The sequence below is a fragment of the Pistacia vera genome, unplaced genomic scaffold (genome assembly GCF_008641045.1).
Source record: "Pistacia vera cultivar Batoury unplaced genomic scaffold, PisVer_v2 Contig94, whole genome shotgun sequence".
NCBI classification, from domain to species: domain Eukaryota; kingdom Viridiplantae; phylum Streptophyta; class Magnoliopsida; order Sapindales; family Anacardiaceae; genus Pistacia; species Pistacia vera.
This window is the reverse complement of record NW_022196823.1, coordinates 1,468,181-1,480,770: the sequence shown is the minus strand read 5'-3', so window position 1 is coordinate 1,480,770 and position 12,590 is coordinate 1,468,181. Positions and strand designations below refer to the sequence as shown.

At 33.0% G+C, this 12,590-nt stretch overlaps 1 protein-coding gene across 1 annotated transcript; it reads left to right on the top strand.

The window, feature by feature from the left end:
* Positions 1 to 833: 833 nt before the first annotated feature.
* LOC116120528 (CSC1-like protein At1g69450) lies at positions 834 to 10,088 on the top strand. The gene is made up of 11 exons (XM_031406483.1): positions 834 to 1,260; positions 1,769 to 2,102; positions 2,437 to 2,592; positions 3,285 to 3,348; positions 3,640 to 3,849; positions 4,459 to 4,641; positions 5,585 to 5,883; positions 7,177 to 7,453; positions 8,183 to 8,458; positions 9,268 to 9,501; positions 9,630 to 10,088. The coding sequence occupies exons 2-11, from the start codon at positions 1,822 to 1,824 to the stop codon at positions 9,792 to 9,794; spliced, it is 2,145 nt and encodes a 714-aa protein (XP_031262343.1). The 5' UTR covers positions 834 to 1,260; positions 1,769 to 1,821; the 3' UTR covers positions 9,795 to 10,088.
* Positions 10,089 to 12,590: the final 2,502 nt, after the last annotated feature.

The window sequence follows — 12,590 nt, the reverse complement described above, 5'->3', positions numbered from 1 at the left end:
TGCAGGCTTGCCATCTAGTATTAAAAAAAGTAATATTTTATTTCTTAAATATTTTCTCTTTCTTACTCATGCTATAACAAAATTGAGAGAGTGATCAGAACAAGATAATGAAATGAGAGTAATCGCAGCACACTTCCAAACCTAACATTCACTTAGATATAAAAAATTCACATGTCATTATTTCTTTATTAATTACACTGTAATTATTGAAGAAATATATAACTATTCGTAGTTTTATCATTAATTAATTGATATAACTGGATTCTTCATTCTTGTCTCTTAAAATATTTTTAATTACATTTTCAACCATTGACTAAAATAGTTATTCAACTAACCCTAATAACCTTCTTTTGTATAAATCCAAAATCCAAGTGTTTTTTTTCAATAAAATGGCGGGTAGCATATTTGNAAGTAATATTTTATTTCTTAAATATTTTCTCTTTCTTACTCATGCTATAACAAAATTGAGAGAGTGATCAGAACAAGATAATGAAATGAGAGTAATCGCAGCACACTTCCAAACCTAACATTCACTTAGATATAAAAAATTCACATATCATTATCATTAGAATTAGTTTCTTTATTAATTACACTGTAATTATTGAAGAAATCATAACTATTCGTAGTTTTATCATTAATTAATTGATATAACTGGGTTCTTCATTCTTGTCTCTTAAAATATTTTTAATTAAATTTTCAAGCATTGCCTAAAAGAGTTATTCAACTAACCCTAATAACCTTCTTTTGTATAAATCCAAAATCCAAGTGTTTTTTTTCAATAAAATGGCGGGTAGCATATTTGTTTTTAATTTCTTTTTTATTTTTCTCCAGTGGTATTAAGTTTGACTGGCAGTTAAGCGCCCCTGTATCCCTGATCCCAACCCGCTAGCCTTACCGACAGTTCCTATTTCAAATTTAGATTCCCAAAATATCCGCTTCTTCTTGTACACTGAATCAAAATATCAAATAGCGCAATTTCTTCTGAAGCCATTCACTCAGATCAAGACTAGAACATTTTAAAAAAATACGACACTGAAGGTTCATTTTTGCTCAATTATTGAATCTTCAAGAAGAAGCAACCAGCACGTTCGGGGCAGTTCTGGTAATCAGGACGAATATCTAGACTTCAAGTAAGGGAGCAAGGTAGCTTTAACTGTTAGTCGTGTTAGCTACTTTTGAATCTGTGGTCACAGTGAAATTTAGTAGCTACTAGTGACATTCGCTTCACTTCAATTCTGGTGAAAGTTCATACAGTTGCAGGTTCGTCTGTTTTATGTTTTCTTTTAAACTCTTAGTTGATTGGTTTCGTTTTCTTCTTGCTAAAAGAAAAGAGATTATAGTTAATGAAAGACTTTAAGGCTTTGTTTGGCAGTATGAATATTGGCCTTGAAATCGGATTTTTATTAAGTTGGAGGAGTTTTTATTTTTCTTAAATATAAGGGATTTGCATCTCTAATTCCGTTGGATTCAAAATTTAAATCTATTTTCATGCTACCAAACATGTACTTAATGGACGGGACTCTGTTATATCTTAAAATTGCTTTCAATTGATTACCTGTGAAATTATATTTAGAATGGTTTAAGAAAAGATTAGGTTGATGCATTTTCGTATTTTTCGGTTATGCTGTAGTACACAAGTAAGTGTTTTAGGCTTTAATGCACAAATTTAATTCATTCTGTTCTGCTTCTTAGTTCTGCGCTTTTTGATATAGTTGACGTGTGAATTTAATCTTGGGATACTCAAGTAGTTACTTTGTGCTTGGTGCAGGTTAGCAGTTGGTAGATTTATCATTTCCAAGATCTTGAGATTAATTTGACGAAATGCTTGTGTCTGCTCTTCTAACATCTCTAGGAATAAATTCTGGCCTTTGTATTTTGTTCATCACACTGTATTCTATATTGCGGAAACAACCAATTCATTATGAAGTTTATATACCGCGCTTGCTGGCAGAAGGAAGTTCTAAACGAAGAAGTAATTTTAATCTAGAAAGATTAATACCTTCTACTGGTTGGGTCAAAAGGGCATGGAAGCTCACTGAAGATGACCTATTGGCATCCTCAGGCTTGGATGCTGTAGTTTTTATGCGGATTATTACCTTCAGGTACTTTGGGCCTTTTACTAGTATTTTTGAACAAAAGACAAATGGGCTATTGGACTTGTGTCTCAACTGCTTAATGGAGAGTTATCTCCAGAGAAATTGGTTCACCTGCTCATTTCTACTAAATAAGCCTCAGAGAGATAAAATGTCTTTTTCTGCACCTTCATGTGGATACGTATTGCAGATGAACCTACATATAATTTTTGGTTTAACATACAAATTTTTATCTTTTTCTATGTCTTCTTAGTTTTATCTCTGTTCCTGCGTAATTGAGCTTAATTTATTGGTTTTGTATTGTATATTTTCTGACTTCATGCTTTTTCATCTGACTCTACAGTTTGAAAATATTTGTGTTCGCTGGGATTATAGGAATTTTTGTTATTCTTCCAGTTAACTGCACGGGAACTCAGCTTCATGAGGTTGACTTTGCTGATTTTTCAAATAATTCTCTGGATGTCTTTACCATTTCAAATGTTAACAGTGGCTCAAAATGGTAATTTCAGATCTCTAAGTTCAACTTTAACATGAATAGGGACTTACGAGTGAATTTACTTTAAAAAAATAACTTTGCTGACTACTATTTAAATTTATGGGAGGCACACGGGGTGACAATGCATTCTATTCAATTGGTACCCAACTGGGTTTGAAATCTTGACAGAGGACAAGAATAACTCAAAGTTGTGTTGAGTGAGCAAATTGATAGAGTCATGATCAGCAACATGCTTCTGTCATGTTGAGCTCAATCATATACATATAGATAGCTTCAGTTATAGGAGCATATCTTGTGTTACATGTTCCTATAGATTGAAATGGTCGTTGGTGTAAGAAAATATAGGCTATTCCTGTGTTTTATATTTCTCAACTGTAAAATGTTCAACTTATTTTTAAGTATTTTCAACTTTTTATGGGACTGATTAATTCTGCTATGCTACTTATTTCCAATATGTTTTCAATCTTTCATATGCAAAAGCACTACATTATGAAAGAAATCAAAATGAGGCTTCTTATTCCTTTATCACAATAGATGAACATGGGAATCACGAAGCACTAAATAATATGTCTTATTATGTTTTTATTTTCTAGGCTAATTGGTTTTGCTCCTAAGAACATGTGATAGCAATATGGCTTACAAATGTTATGCATCTGTCAAGAAAAACTCACCTTTTTTGGTGTTTTCTTCTTTAGGTTATGGATTCACTTCAGTGCTGTGTATCTTGTCACCGTATTCGTCTGTTATCAACTTTATTATGTAAGTGTGATACTGTATACATTTAGCTTGATGGTATATCAATACTTGAACCAACAGAACCTGTCTATCTCTAAAGCTCCAACCTTCTGGTGAAACTATAAATCTAGTACTTTTTTGACGGGGTTGCTATGTTGGATTTATGTTTTGCTTGTACATCTTCACTCACTTTTGTTGCACATCATAGTTATCTTCTATAATTGCTAGTCAATCATTGAATGAACGTATTACTGGATATATCATATATGATCTATCTGGGAAAAAGTTAAATTAAGTACTGTATTGCTTCTGCAGGAATATAATTATATATCTTTGAAAAGGATTGCCTATTTTTATTCTTCTAAACCTCAGCCACATCAATTTACCATCTTAGTTCGGAGTATCCCTGTTCCTGCTGGGACCACTGTCAGTGACAGTGTTGAGAGATTCTTTAGAGAGTACCATTCTTCCACCTATCTGTCACATACGGTTATCCGCCGGACAAGTAAACTTCGAAGTCTTGTTGTAAGTAGTTTTTCCTAAGTTCTTATCTGATGTTATGCTTACCACTTTTCTTTATGTCAATTTGTGAAAAGACAACATAATTAAGCAATATTTTTCTCCTTACATGTCTTTGACTTTTATAGTTGATATGCTCAATAGCATGGATCCCATTTTGCTTAGTTGTTAATTGTGTCTGCACATAAAATTAATGAGAGCTGGAACTTTTTAGATTCTTTTGAGAAAGGGCAAACTTAAGTGACATACTATCAAAAACTTCAATCTAAGATTGGTATTATATACCATAACTAATTTGATTTTTTTGAAGAGACAATAGCAGAAACCCAACTGAGCTTCTTCATATCCATATACTTTATCAATTAAATTAAAAAAAACTTGTGTTTGTTTGATCCATCAGGGAGCATGTTAGAACTTAAACCTTCTTGTTAAACTCATACCAACTTAAGCTTTGGGTTTTAATAGTTCTTCTGCAGATTTGATCCAGATTTGATCAAATTTAGCATTATCCATCTTTAGCAAACAATTGAATGAGATGTGAAGTCAATGATCTTTTGTACTGTATATGCCCATCCTTGCATTATTTCTAATAAGTGTTTCAAACGCTTTTTGTAGAATGATGCAAATAAACTGTATAGAAGACTTACTCGCTTACAGTCTGATCCCAATCAAGAAAAGTATAAGCGTGTTAGATTGTTTGGAGAAAAGGTTGATATTTTGGATCATTATGAGAAGCAGTTAGAAGATATTGAGGAGAATTTGAGATTGGAGCAATCAGAGGTTTCGTTGGCAGGAGATGTATGTGCTTTATTGCTGACTTATCTTCTTTCCACAAACTTATAATTTATTATCTTTTCAAATTTGATTTTGTTCCACAGTTTAAGGTCTAACAATATACAGGTGTTGTCTAACTATATACAGATGTTATTTTAATTATGTGAAAGTAAACAATTGCTTATGACATTTTAAATTGAAAGTAAAGATTTTATTTATGTGTGAAATGAGAAGACCAGAATACTCCATACCGATTTTGTTGGATTTCAGTACCGTCATCACCAGGGAAATATAGGTATTTAATTAAAGAATTGAAAAAATTATCAATTAAGTAGTTGTTTGATTATTAACATGTATGGCGAAAAGATGACTGGAATGGAACAACCGGAGAAGATAAATTAATTCTAAAATCTTAAGTTAATAGGAAATGACACTGAAACAAAATTTAAACTTCAATAACAATTCCCTAATTTTGATGCAGTTCTCATTAATAGCCCATTAAGGGTGTATTTTCCTGGTCATCTTCTTTTCTTTGATTGGTTCTTTATCTAAATCTTAATTTATTAATTAATATATAACCGGAAAATTTGAAGCCAGTTCTTCAACATGAAACTGAGTTTTCGTGGAAGTTGAGGCTGTGTGATATTTACGGTATATTTTAATGTTGTTCTTTCATTAGTCATATCTTAGTAGCAACTCTGTTGTGATTGTGATACTCAATTCTGGATTGATTTTCCTTTCAGGATCAAGTAATGGTATAATAATATTTTTTTTGGGAATTAGTTATTATGGTTAATTCTAGCTGAGGGCTGTGATATGTATTCATGCCATTGATTATAAGCAGTGAGTATGAGCTATAAGTATATATTTTTGTGTCTTTTTTTTTTTTTCTCTCTTAAAAAACACATTCTTTTTTCTGTGTGTATGAGGTGTTTCCTTTTAATCTACATCTTTTTTCAATGTAAAGGAAGTTCGAGCTGCCTTTGTTTCTTTCAAGTCTCGATATGGTGCTGCAATTGCTTGCCACATGCAACAATCAACCAATCCTACAAACTGGGTCACTGAAGAAGCTCCTGAACCACATGATGTTTACTGGCCTTTCTTTTCTTCATCATTCATACGAAGATGGATCTCTAAGCTCGTGGTCGTTGTCACATTTATTCTTCTCACAATTTTATTTATTATTCCAGTTGTATTTGTGCAAGGTCTTACTAACCTGAGTCAGTTGGAAGTTTGGTTTCCATTCCTGGAAAGCGTTCTGACCATGTAAGCAATCGTTTTAAGAATTTTTTAAATTAATCTCATCATCATTTTCCTTGATTTATGATTTAACACTGTACCAAGCTATGAGAAAATCTATTAGCTAGATATTACTCTCCTTTGTTCTCTGAATATAACATCCTTTTAAAGAGACTTGAGGAAGTTATGGTTCCAAAATATTAGTGTATTTCCCGCCAGTACTCTAATCATGGAAGAAGAGGATGAACTAGGGTTAGTGCAATTTGAAAAGGGAAAGAATTTGCTCTGTTGATTTTGGGCTTATTTTCATTAATGATTTTATCGTGCCTTTTAGTTAATTTTAAAATCAGATTGGAGTTGGTAAAGAATCATTGTAGTCTGTCGCATATCTGTGGTGTCAACACTCAAAATCAACAGTCTGATTTTTGGAATTTGACTGTGTTAATCCATTTTTAATTATATCTGCTTCTTCAATCATACTTTACTTGTTGTTCAATTTGTTCTTTGTATAATTTTTGGAACCTATAGTTATTTATGATAAGAAATGTGATGCTTTATTTTGTAATCTTTGGTATCCACAGTATATTCCATGCATGATTATCTTAAAATCAAATTATGTAACTAGGAAACCTCTATAATACCCCCTGTATCTTTTGGTTGCTTTATCTAAAATCTGCAGGCCCCTTCTCTTTTACTGTAGTTAATTTGTTAGAAAGTTTTCACAGTTTTATCTACATGTGGTAATGCCAATGATCCCTTCTACCATCCCATCCTTGGTTACTTTTTTCATCGCACTTTGAATAAAAAATTGATTTAATTAAGGTTTAGACAATATAATGTTGACACATGAATCAAAAGAAGACTGATGTCATAGTTCAGAGAGTAATATAGCAATCCAAAAATTTGAATTTAATGTATATATGGAAACAGAAGTTCATTCTTATATGTTTATTAGGGCTGATTTGTGTAGTGTGGATGTGATGTGATGTTCAAGGAAGAAAACATACTTTTATCAACCAATTGTTCAATTGGACAATTGTATTATGTAGATTGAAATATGATGATCAACCAAAAGAAGCCAGGGATGATATTTGAAATAGTGAAACACTTTTTTCTTACAAAACTGATCTTCTTTCATGATTATTATCATTCTGATTTGTGATGGTATATGATATTTAATTATTTATCAGATTGACGTCACCAGCATTTAGTTTGTAACATTTGAATGCTTTAATGGTTTTCACCCACACTCACATTTAATTCTTTGTTTCTTACTCCTTGGTTGTGCAAAGTACTAAATTTTATGATTCTGTCTTGCAGAACATTTGTCAGTGAAGTCATTACAGGATACCTTCCCAGTCTTATTCTTCAGTTGTTTCTGAAGATAGCGCCCCCTATCATGCTGTGCCTTTCCTCCATTCAAGGATACATATCTCACAGTGACATAGATAAGAGTGCATGTAACAAAGTACTTTGTTTCAATATATGGAACATCTTTTTTGCAACCGTATTTTCTGGATCAGTTCTATATCAGATCAATATCTTTCTTGACCCAAAGACTATTCCAGCAAGGCTAGCTGTTGCTGTTCCAGCTCAGGTGAGAATATATCTTCTATATGGACAACTAGTTCAAAATTTTTATCCTGTTTTATTAAAATAAAAAATTGAGTACTAGCTCAAAATTAGTTGAAATTATGACGTGAAACTTTGTTAGTTTTGCTCTTTGTTTCCCTTTTCTGATCTAACTCTAATGCATTTAATAGGAGCATGATAAGAACCTGACTTAATTGATAAATTGATTCAGATATGGGTAGTTGGTTTGGCTTGATTTGTATTTGGTTCTAGGGATAAGAAAGGTGATTAACTGATTTGGTTTTAGTTTGATAAAAAATGAAAAACATAACTAATCTGATTGTTTTCTTAGCTATATTTTTCTTAAGCAGTAGATGAAGATCTACCAATTCCTTTGCTTCAGATTTTCTTTAGTTTTAATATTGAAAAACTACAGTCATATTAGTAAGTTTCATGTTAATACACAAATATCTAACCAATACCGGCCCAAAAAAAAAAAAGATGGAAAATGGTTGTTGTCTTGGGTGGTCTGCTGATTTAATCAGCTGAATCTACAACGTTCCTTTAGCTGGATGGCAAATACAAGATTCGGGAAAGTTGTGGCTGGTCATCTACCTACTCTCAATAACAGTAATAGACAGTAGTTCTGCACTTATGGGACACTGCATTTCAGTCACCTCTTGCTACGCATCAATTTATGAGTAAAATCAGTTTCACTATTTTCATTGTTCTGACAAACACTATTTTGCTGCAGGCATCATTTTTCATTGCTTATGTTGTCACATCAGGATGGACTAGCACTTCCTCAGAACTCTTTCGAATAATACCTTTTATATGTAGTATAATAAGAAGACCTTTCACTAAAAGTACAGATGATGATTTTGAAGTTCCATCTGTCAAGTACCACAGTGACATTCCTAGAATTCTGTTATTTGGACTTCTTGGTATTACATATTTCTTCCTAGCTCCACTAATTCTGCCCTTCCTCTTGATTTACCTCTGTCTTGCATACATCATCTACCGTAACCAGGTTAGTCGGCTATGTGACAATGTTATCTTCCTAGTTGTATTGTTAGCTATTAACTTAGGCGCATTTTGAAAATTTTACCTTCAAGTGTATTGTTGCAGGGTAGGCTCTTTATGATCTTAATAGTCATTTTGCAAGTGAGATTAATAATACATTGTCATGTATTAAGTACTTTGCTGTTGATTTTAATTTAGTCCTGCTGTAATAATGGGCATATAACCATAACTCGTTAAATTGCCTTAGGTAGTCAGTTGCTGCTACTGTTTCACTCATACTTAATAAGAAGTTAATTAAATTGTAGAGCTACTTTCAAAGTTAAACAATGAATAGGAATACAGCAGAGATAATGTGATATCTGCCTGATTATTGCAGTCTTAACAACTTAATGGTGATTTTGAAAATCGAGCTTTTGGAGACTGTACAGGTTTATGAAATTTTTGTTATTTTAAAATTATAACAATACCTATTTGCGGAGTGAGGACCTCTAGTGCTTGTTCATTTTGTGGGTGAAGGGGGGAGCAAAGTAATTGTTCTGAAGAATGTGTTTGTCTCTGGTGTGACAAATATAAGTTAGTGTGCTTTTCATATGTGCCTAGGTGAAAGTGTTGTTTTCATTGTGACTTGTTTTTTCTGTTTTCAAACATAGTTTTAATGGTGCCTTGAGTAGTTGAGTTACTACAATTAAAAGTGATCAGCTATTTGTGATTTTTTATATGAATGCCTAGATTTTGGAGATATTTTATGCAGTAGGAAGTTTTTAGGATTTTTGAATTTCATTTTGGCTTTCTGATGCTTGGGATTTTATGTTGCAGTTCATGAATGTATATGAACCGAAGTATGAAACTGCTGGGAAGTTTTGGCCTATTGTGCACAATTCGATGATATTTTCTCTGGTACTCATGCATTGTATTGCAGTGGGAATCTTTACATTGAAGAAACTCTCTCTAGCTTCAACTTTAATTTTTCCTCTTCCAGTCCTTACACTTCTATTTAATGAATACTGCCGGAAACGCTTCCGACCGAATTTCATTGCCTACTCTGCTGAGGTAACTCTGCATGCCAATTGCTGTATTCCATGGCCAGGGGGATTATAGTACTAGGTTTTTTTTTGTTATATTTGGCTGCTGCTTCAGAATTTCCTGCTTGATGTTTATATGGGTTTTTGTGTCTTTAGGTTTTGATAAAGAAAGACAGGGGAGACGAGAATGATGCTACCATGGGTGAATTTTTTGATGAATTGATCACCGCCTATCAGGATCCGGCCTTGCTGCCAGTTCATTACTCTTCAAATGTTGACAGTCTTAATAGTCCTCTTATATCTTCCTCTGAAAGAGCCTAAGGTATGATTTGCTGATTCTCTTCGAAAGGTGAACAATGTCCATCATTTACTGCCATGTTCATTAGAAGTACTTGATGAATTTTCTTCTTCACCAAGAGTAAAAAGCATAAGTTGTTCGCACAAAAGAGTGTTTATCCTAAGCTTGCATTCCTCTGCAAAGATCTGAATGTACATATTGTGAAAAGTGTGATGGCATAAGCGTGTGCAGTGTGCACGGATCTTTTTTGTGTATTGGCATGTAACTTCACCATAACCAAGTTTGCAAATTCAATCCACTTTATATTGTTGTTTGAATTCTGACCTTTTTTTGGTCAAATGGTTACAACTTACAAGTTTGGCGGCACGATCTCAATTATGTTATCATCACCTACTAAAACGAGAAAATGATTAAGGGATTCTTCCTTATGGCTCACCCACAGTAAGATAGTGTTTGCTTTTAATCTAAAATCTAAGTAGGTTTTGAATGAAGCATCTTCGTTAATGTGTATTAGATGCAGTTACTCTTTTCTTTGTTTTTTCCTCTTAATATTTCAGTAAACAAATCATAGGGGGTTGGTCTGGCGGTTGGTAGTCAAGAAGGTTTACTTCCTTTAGGGAGAATACTCAAAGTTTATCAAAACAACAAGTTGGTATTTAAAAGGTTTTGAAACGATATATAGTTATCTTTCGTTATGTTCTGTTGGTGATTTTCGTTTGATAATAGTGAAAAGACTAAAATGCCCTTGAAAGTTTAATATTTTAGTTTTTTATAAATTTAAAAATTTCTAAAAAACCCCCTAGGTTTGCTAATTTGACTAAATACCCCAATATATAAAAACTTTATAAAATAACAAAAATACCCTCACCACCCGCAGTGCCAGATTCCGGTGGTGGCCTGAATCTGATCGAAAAATTGTGTTACGACACAGACTCGTCGGATCTGTGTTGTAATGCATCGATCTGGCCTTTTCCAGCCAAATCCGCCACGGATCTGACCTAAAAAGGCCAGATCTACGTCTAGTCTTTTTCGGTATCGACGGCCAGATCTGGCCGGAAAATGCTAGATCGACGTGAACACAATTTTTCGGCAAGATTTCGGCCTCGACGGCCAGATCTGGCTATAGATCTGGGCTTTTCCAGCCAGATCAGCCACGGATCTTACCGGAAAATGTCAGATCTACGCGTTACGACATAGATCCGATGGGTCTGTGTCATAACGCAATTTTTCCGGCCAGATTCTGGCGGTGGTGGCCGGAATCAGGCACCGCGGGTGGCGGGGATGTTTTTGTTATTTTATAAAATTTTTATATATTGGGGTATTTAGTCAAATTAGCAAACCTAGAGGGGTTTTTAGAAATTTTTAAATTTATAAAAAACTAAAATATTAAACTTTCAAGGGCATTTTAGTCTTTTCACTATTATTAAACGAAAATCACTAACAGAACATGACGGAAGGTATCTATTTGTCGTTTTAAAACCTTTTGGATACCAACTTGTCGTTTCAGTAAACCTTGGGTATGCGTAAGTCGTTCGGCCCTTCCTTGATTGACTTACTGAATTTAAACCACCTTGGGTCACTTACCATATTTGTGATTTACCAGGAAAAAAATTAATTAAAATATCATTTCAAGTTTGGAATGAATTAAATAGTTATGAAGTTAAATTGTTTACTAAATAATCATTCACTTAAACGATATGTGTTAATAGTCAATCTCTGTGGTTTACCTTCAAACATTAAGTTTGTAGGGTGTTTAATGGTTCCAAAAATTAGTTGAGCTAGCCCAAAAACCTCGGTTATAAAAAATAAAATAAAATAAAGCTTGTTAAATTAACTAAATTATCCATTTTTATTCTAATTGAATTTGGTAATAGGTAAAGATAAACCTCATCAAATCAATTCCCGTGTAGCAAGGAGCAACTTCTTCTGAGAACTGAATTCTGTATTCAATACACAAGGATAGGATTTAGAGAAATAAAAAGAGTACATGGGTTTATAAACAATAAAGATATTAAATAATTAACATAAAATTATATTTGAAAGAAAATTGTCATCATCACCATGCTGTTCAAATTAAATAATTTTTGGTGAAGGATTGTGTAGGTGGGAACAAAGCAAGCGAATTATAATTACGGCAACAAATAAATAAAAGAAAAATTAACAGAGTTCAGCATTGGAAGAGTTAAATCAACTATGGTGGTAATTTCGAAGAGTGAAAGCAACAACACAAAAAAAATCCCAGACACAGCAGAATATTATGGCGGCCTATCGGGCTGCACAATCGTCTTTTCCATTGGACTTTCCCTACAAAACAAATCTTCTGCACCTTCCATTTTTCTCTGTGATTTTCATATCCAGTTTCAGTATTTTAACACCCTTTTAAATTAAAATAATATTCTTATAGAACTAGAGTATCTTTTAACAATGTTCTACACACTTTTAGAAGCGGCGGCATATCAATAATTATAATATACCATAAAATTGAATTATTTTTTGTTTATCTGTACAAAGATATCTGAAGTCTGATGTTGATTGGTGGCGTTCATTTCATTGTTTATGTCGTAAGCCACGAAAATGATAAGAGGTAACAATTACATACACAATCCTACAATATGTCTCTTTAACTGTATTGGTTTCTACAATGTTGCTAACTTACTTCAAAGGCTTTTATATTAATTTTCCAGCTAATTTATAATGCTAATATAATAATTTTGATCTTGCTTGGCACTATAATGCCAATTATAATAGGATAAAGGTTAATTTACAACTCAACAGCTCGGAATTGGATGGACAAATAAGACTCATAGCGAGCAGGCAAG

Excerpts from the sequence above, each read along its gene's own strand:
- LOC116120528 (XM_031406483.1), top strand. The coding sequence starts at position 1,822 with ATGCTTGTGTCTGCTCTTCTAACATCTCTAGGAATAAATTCTGGCCTT. Across the intron at positions 2,593-3,284 it reads GTTAACAGTGGCTCAAAATG|GTTATGGATTCACTTCAGTG; the intron begins GTAATTTCAGAT and ends TTTCTTCTTTAG. Across the intron at positions 8,459-9,267 it reads ACATCATCTACCGTAACCAG|TTCATGAATGTATATGAACC; the intron begins GTTAGTCGGCTA and ends TTTATGTTGCAG.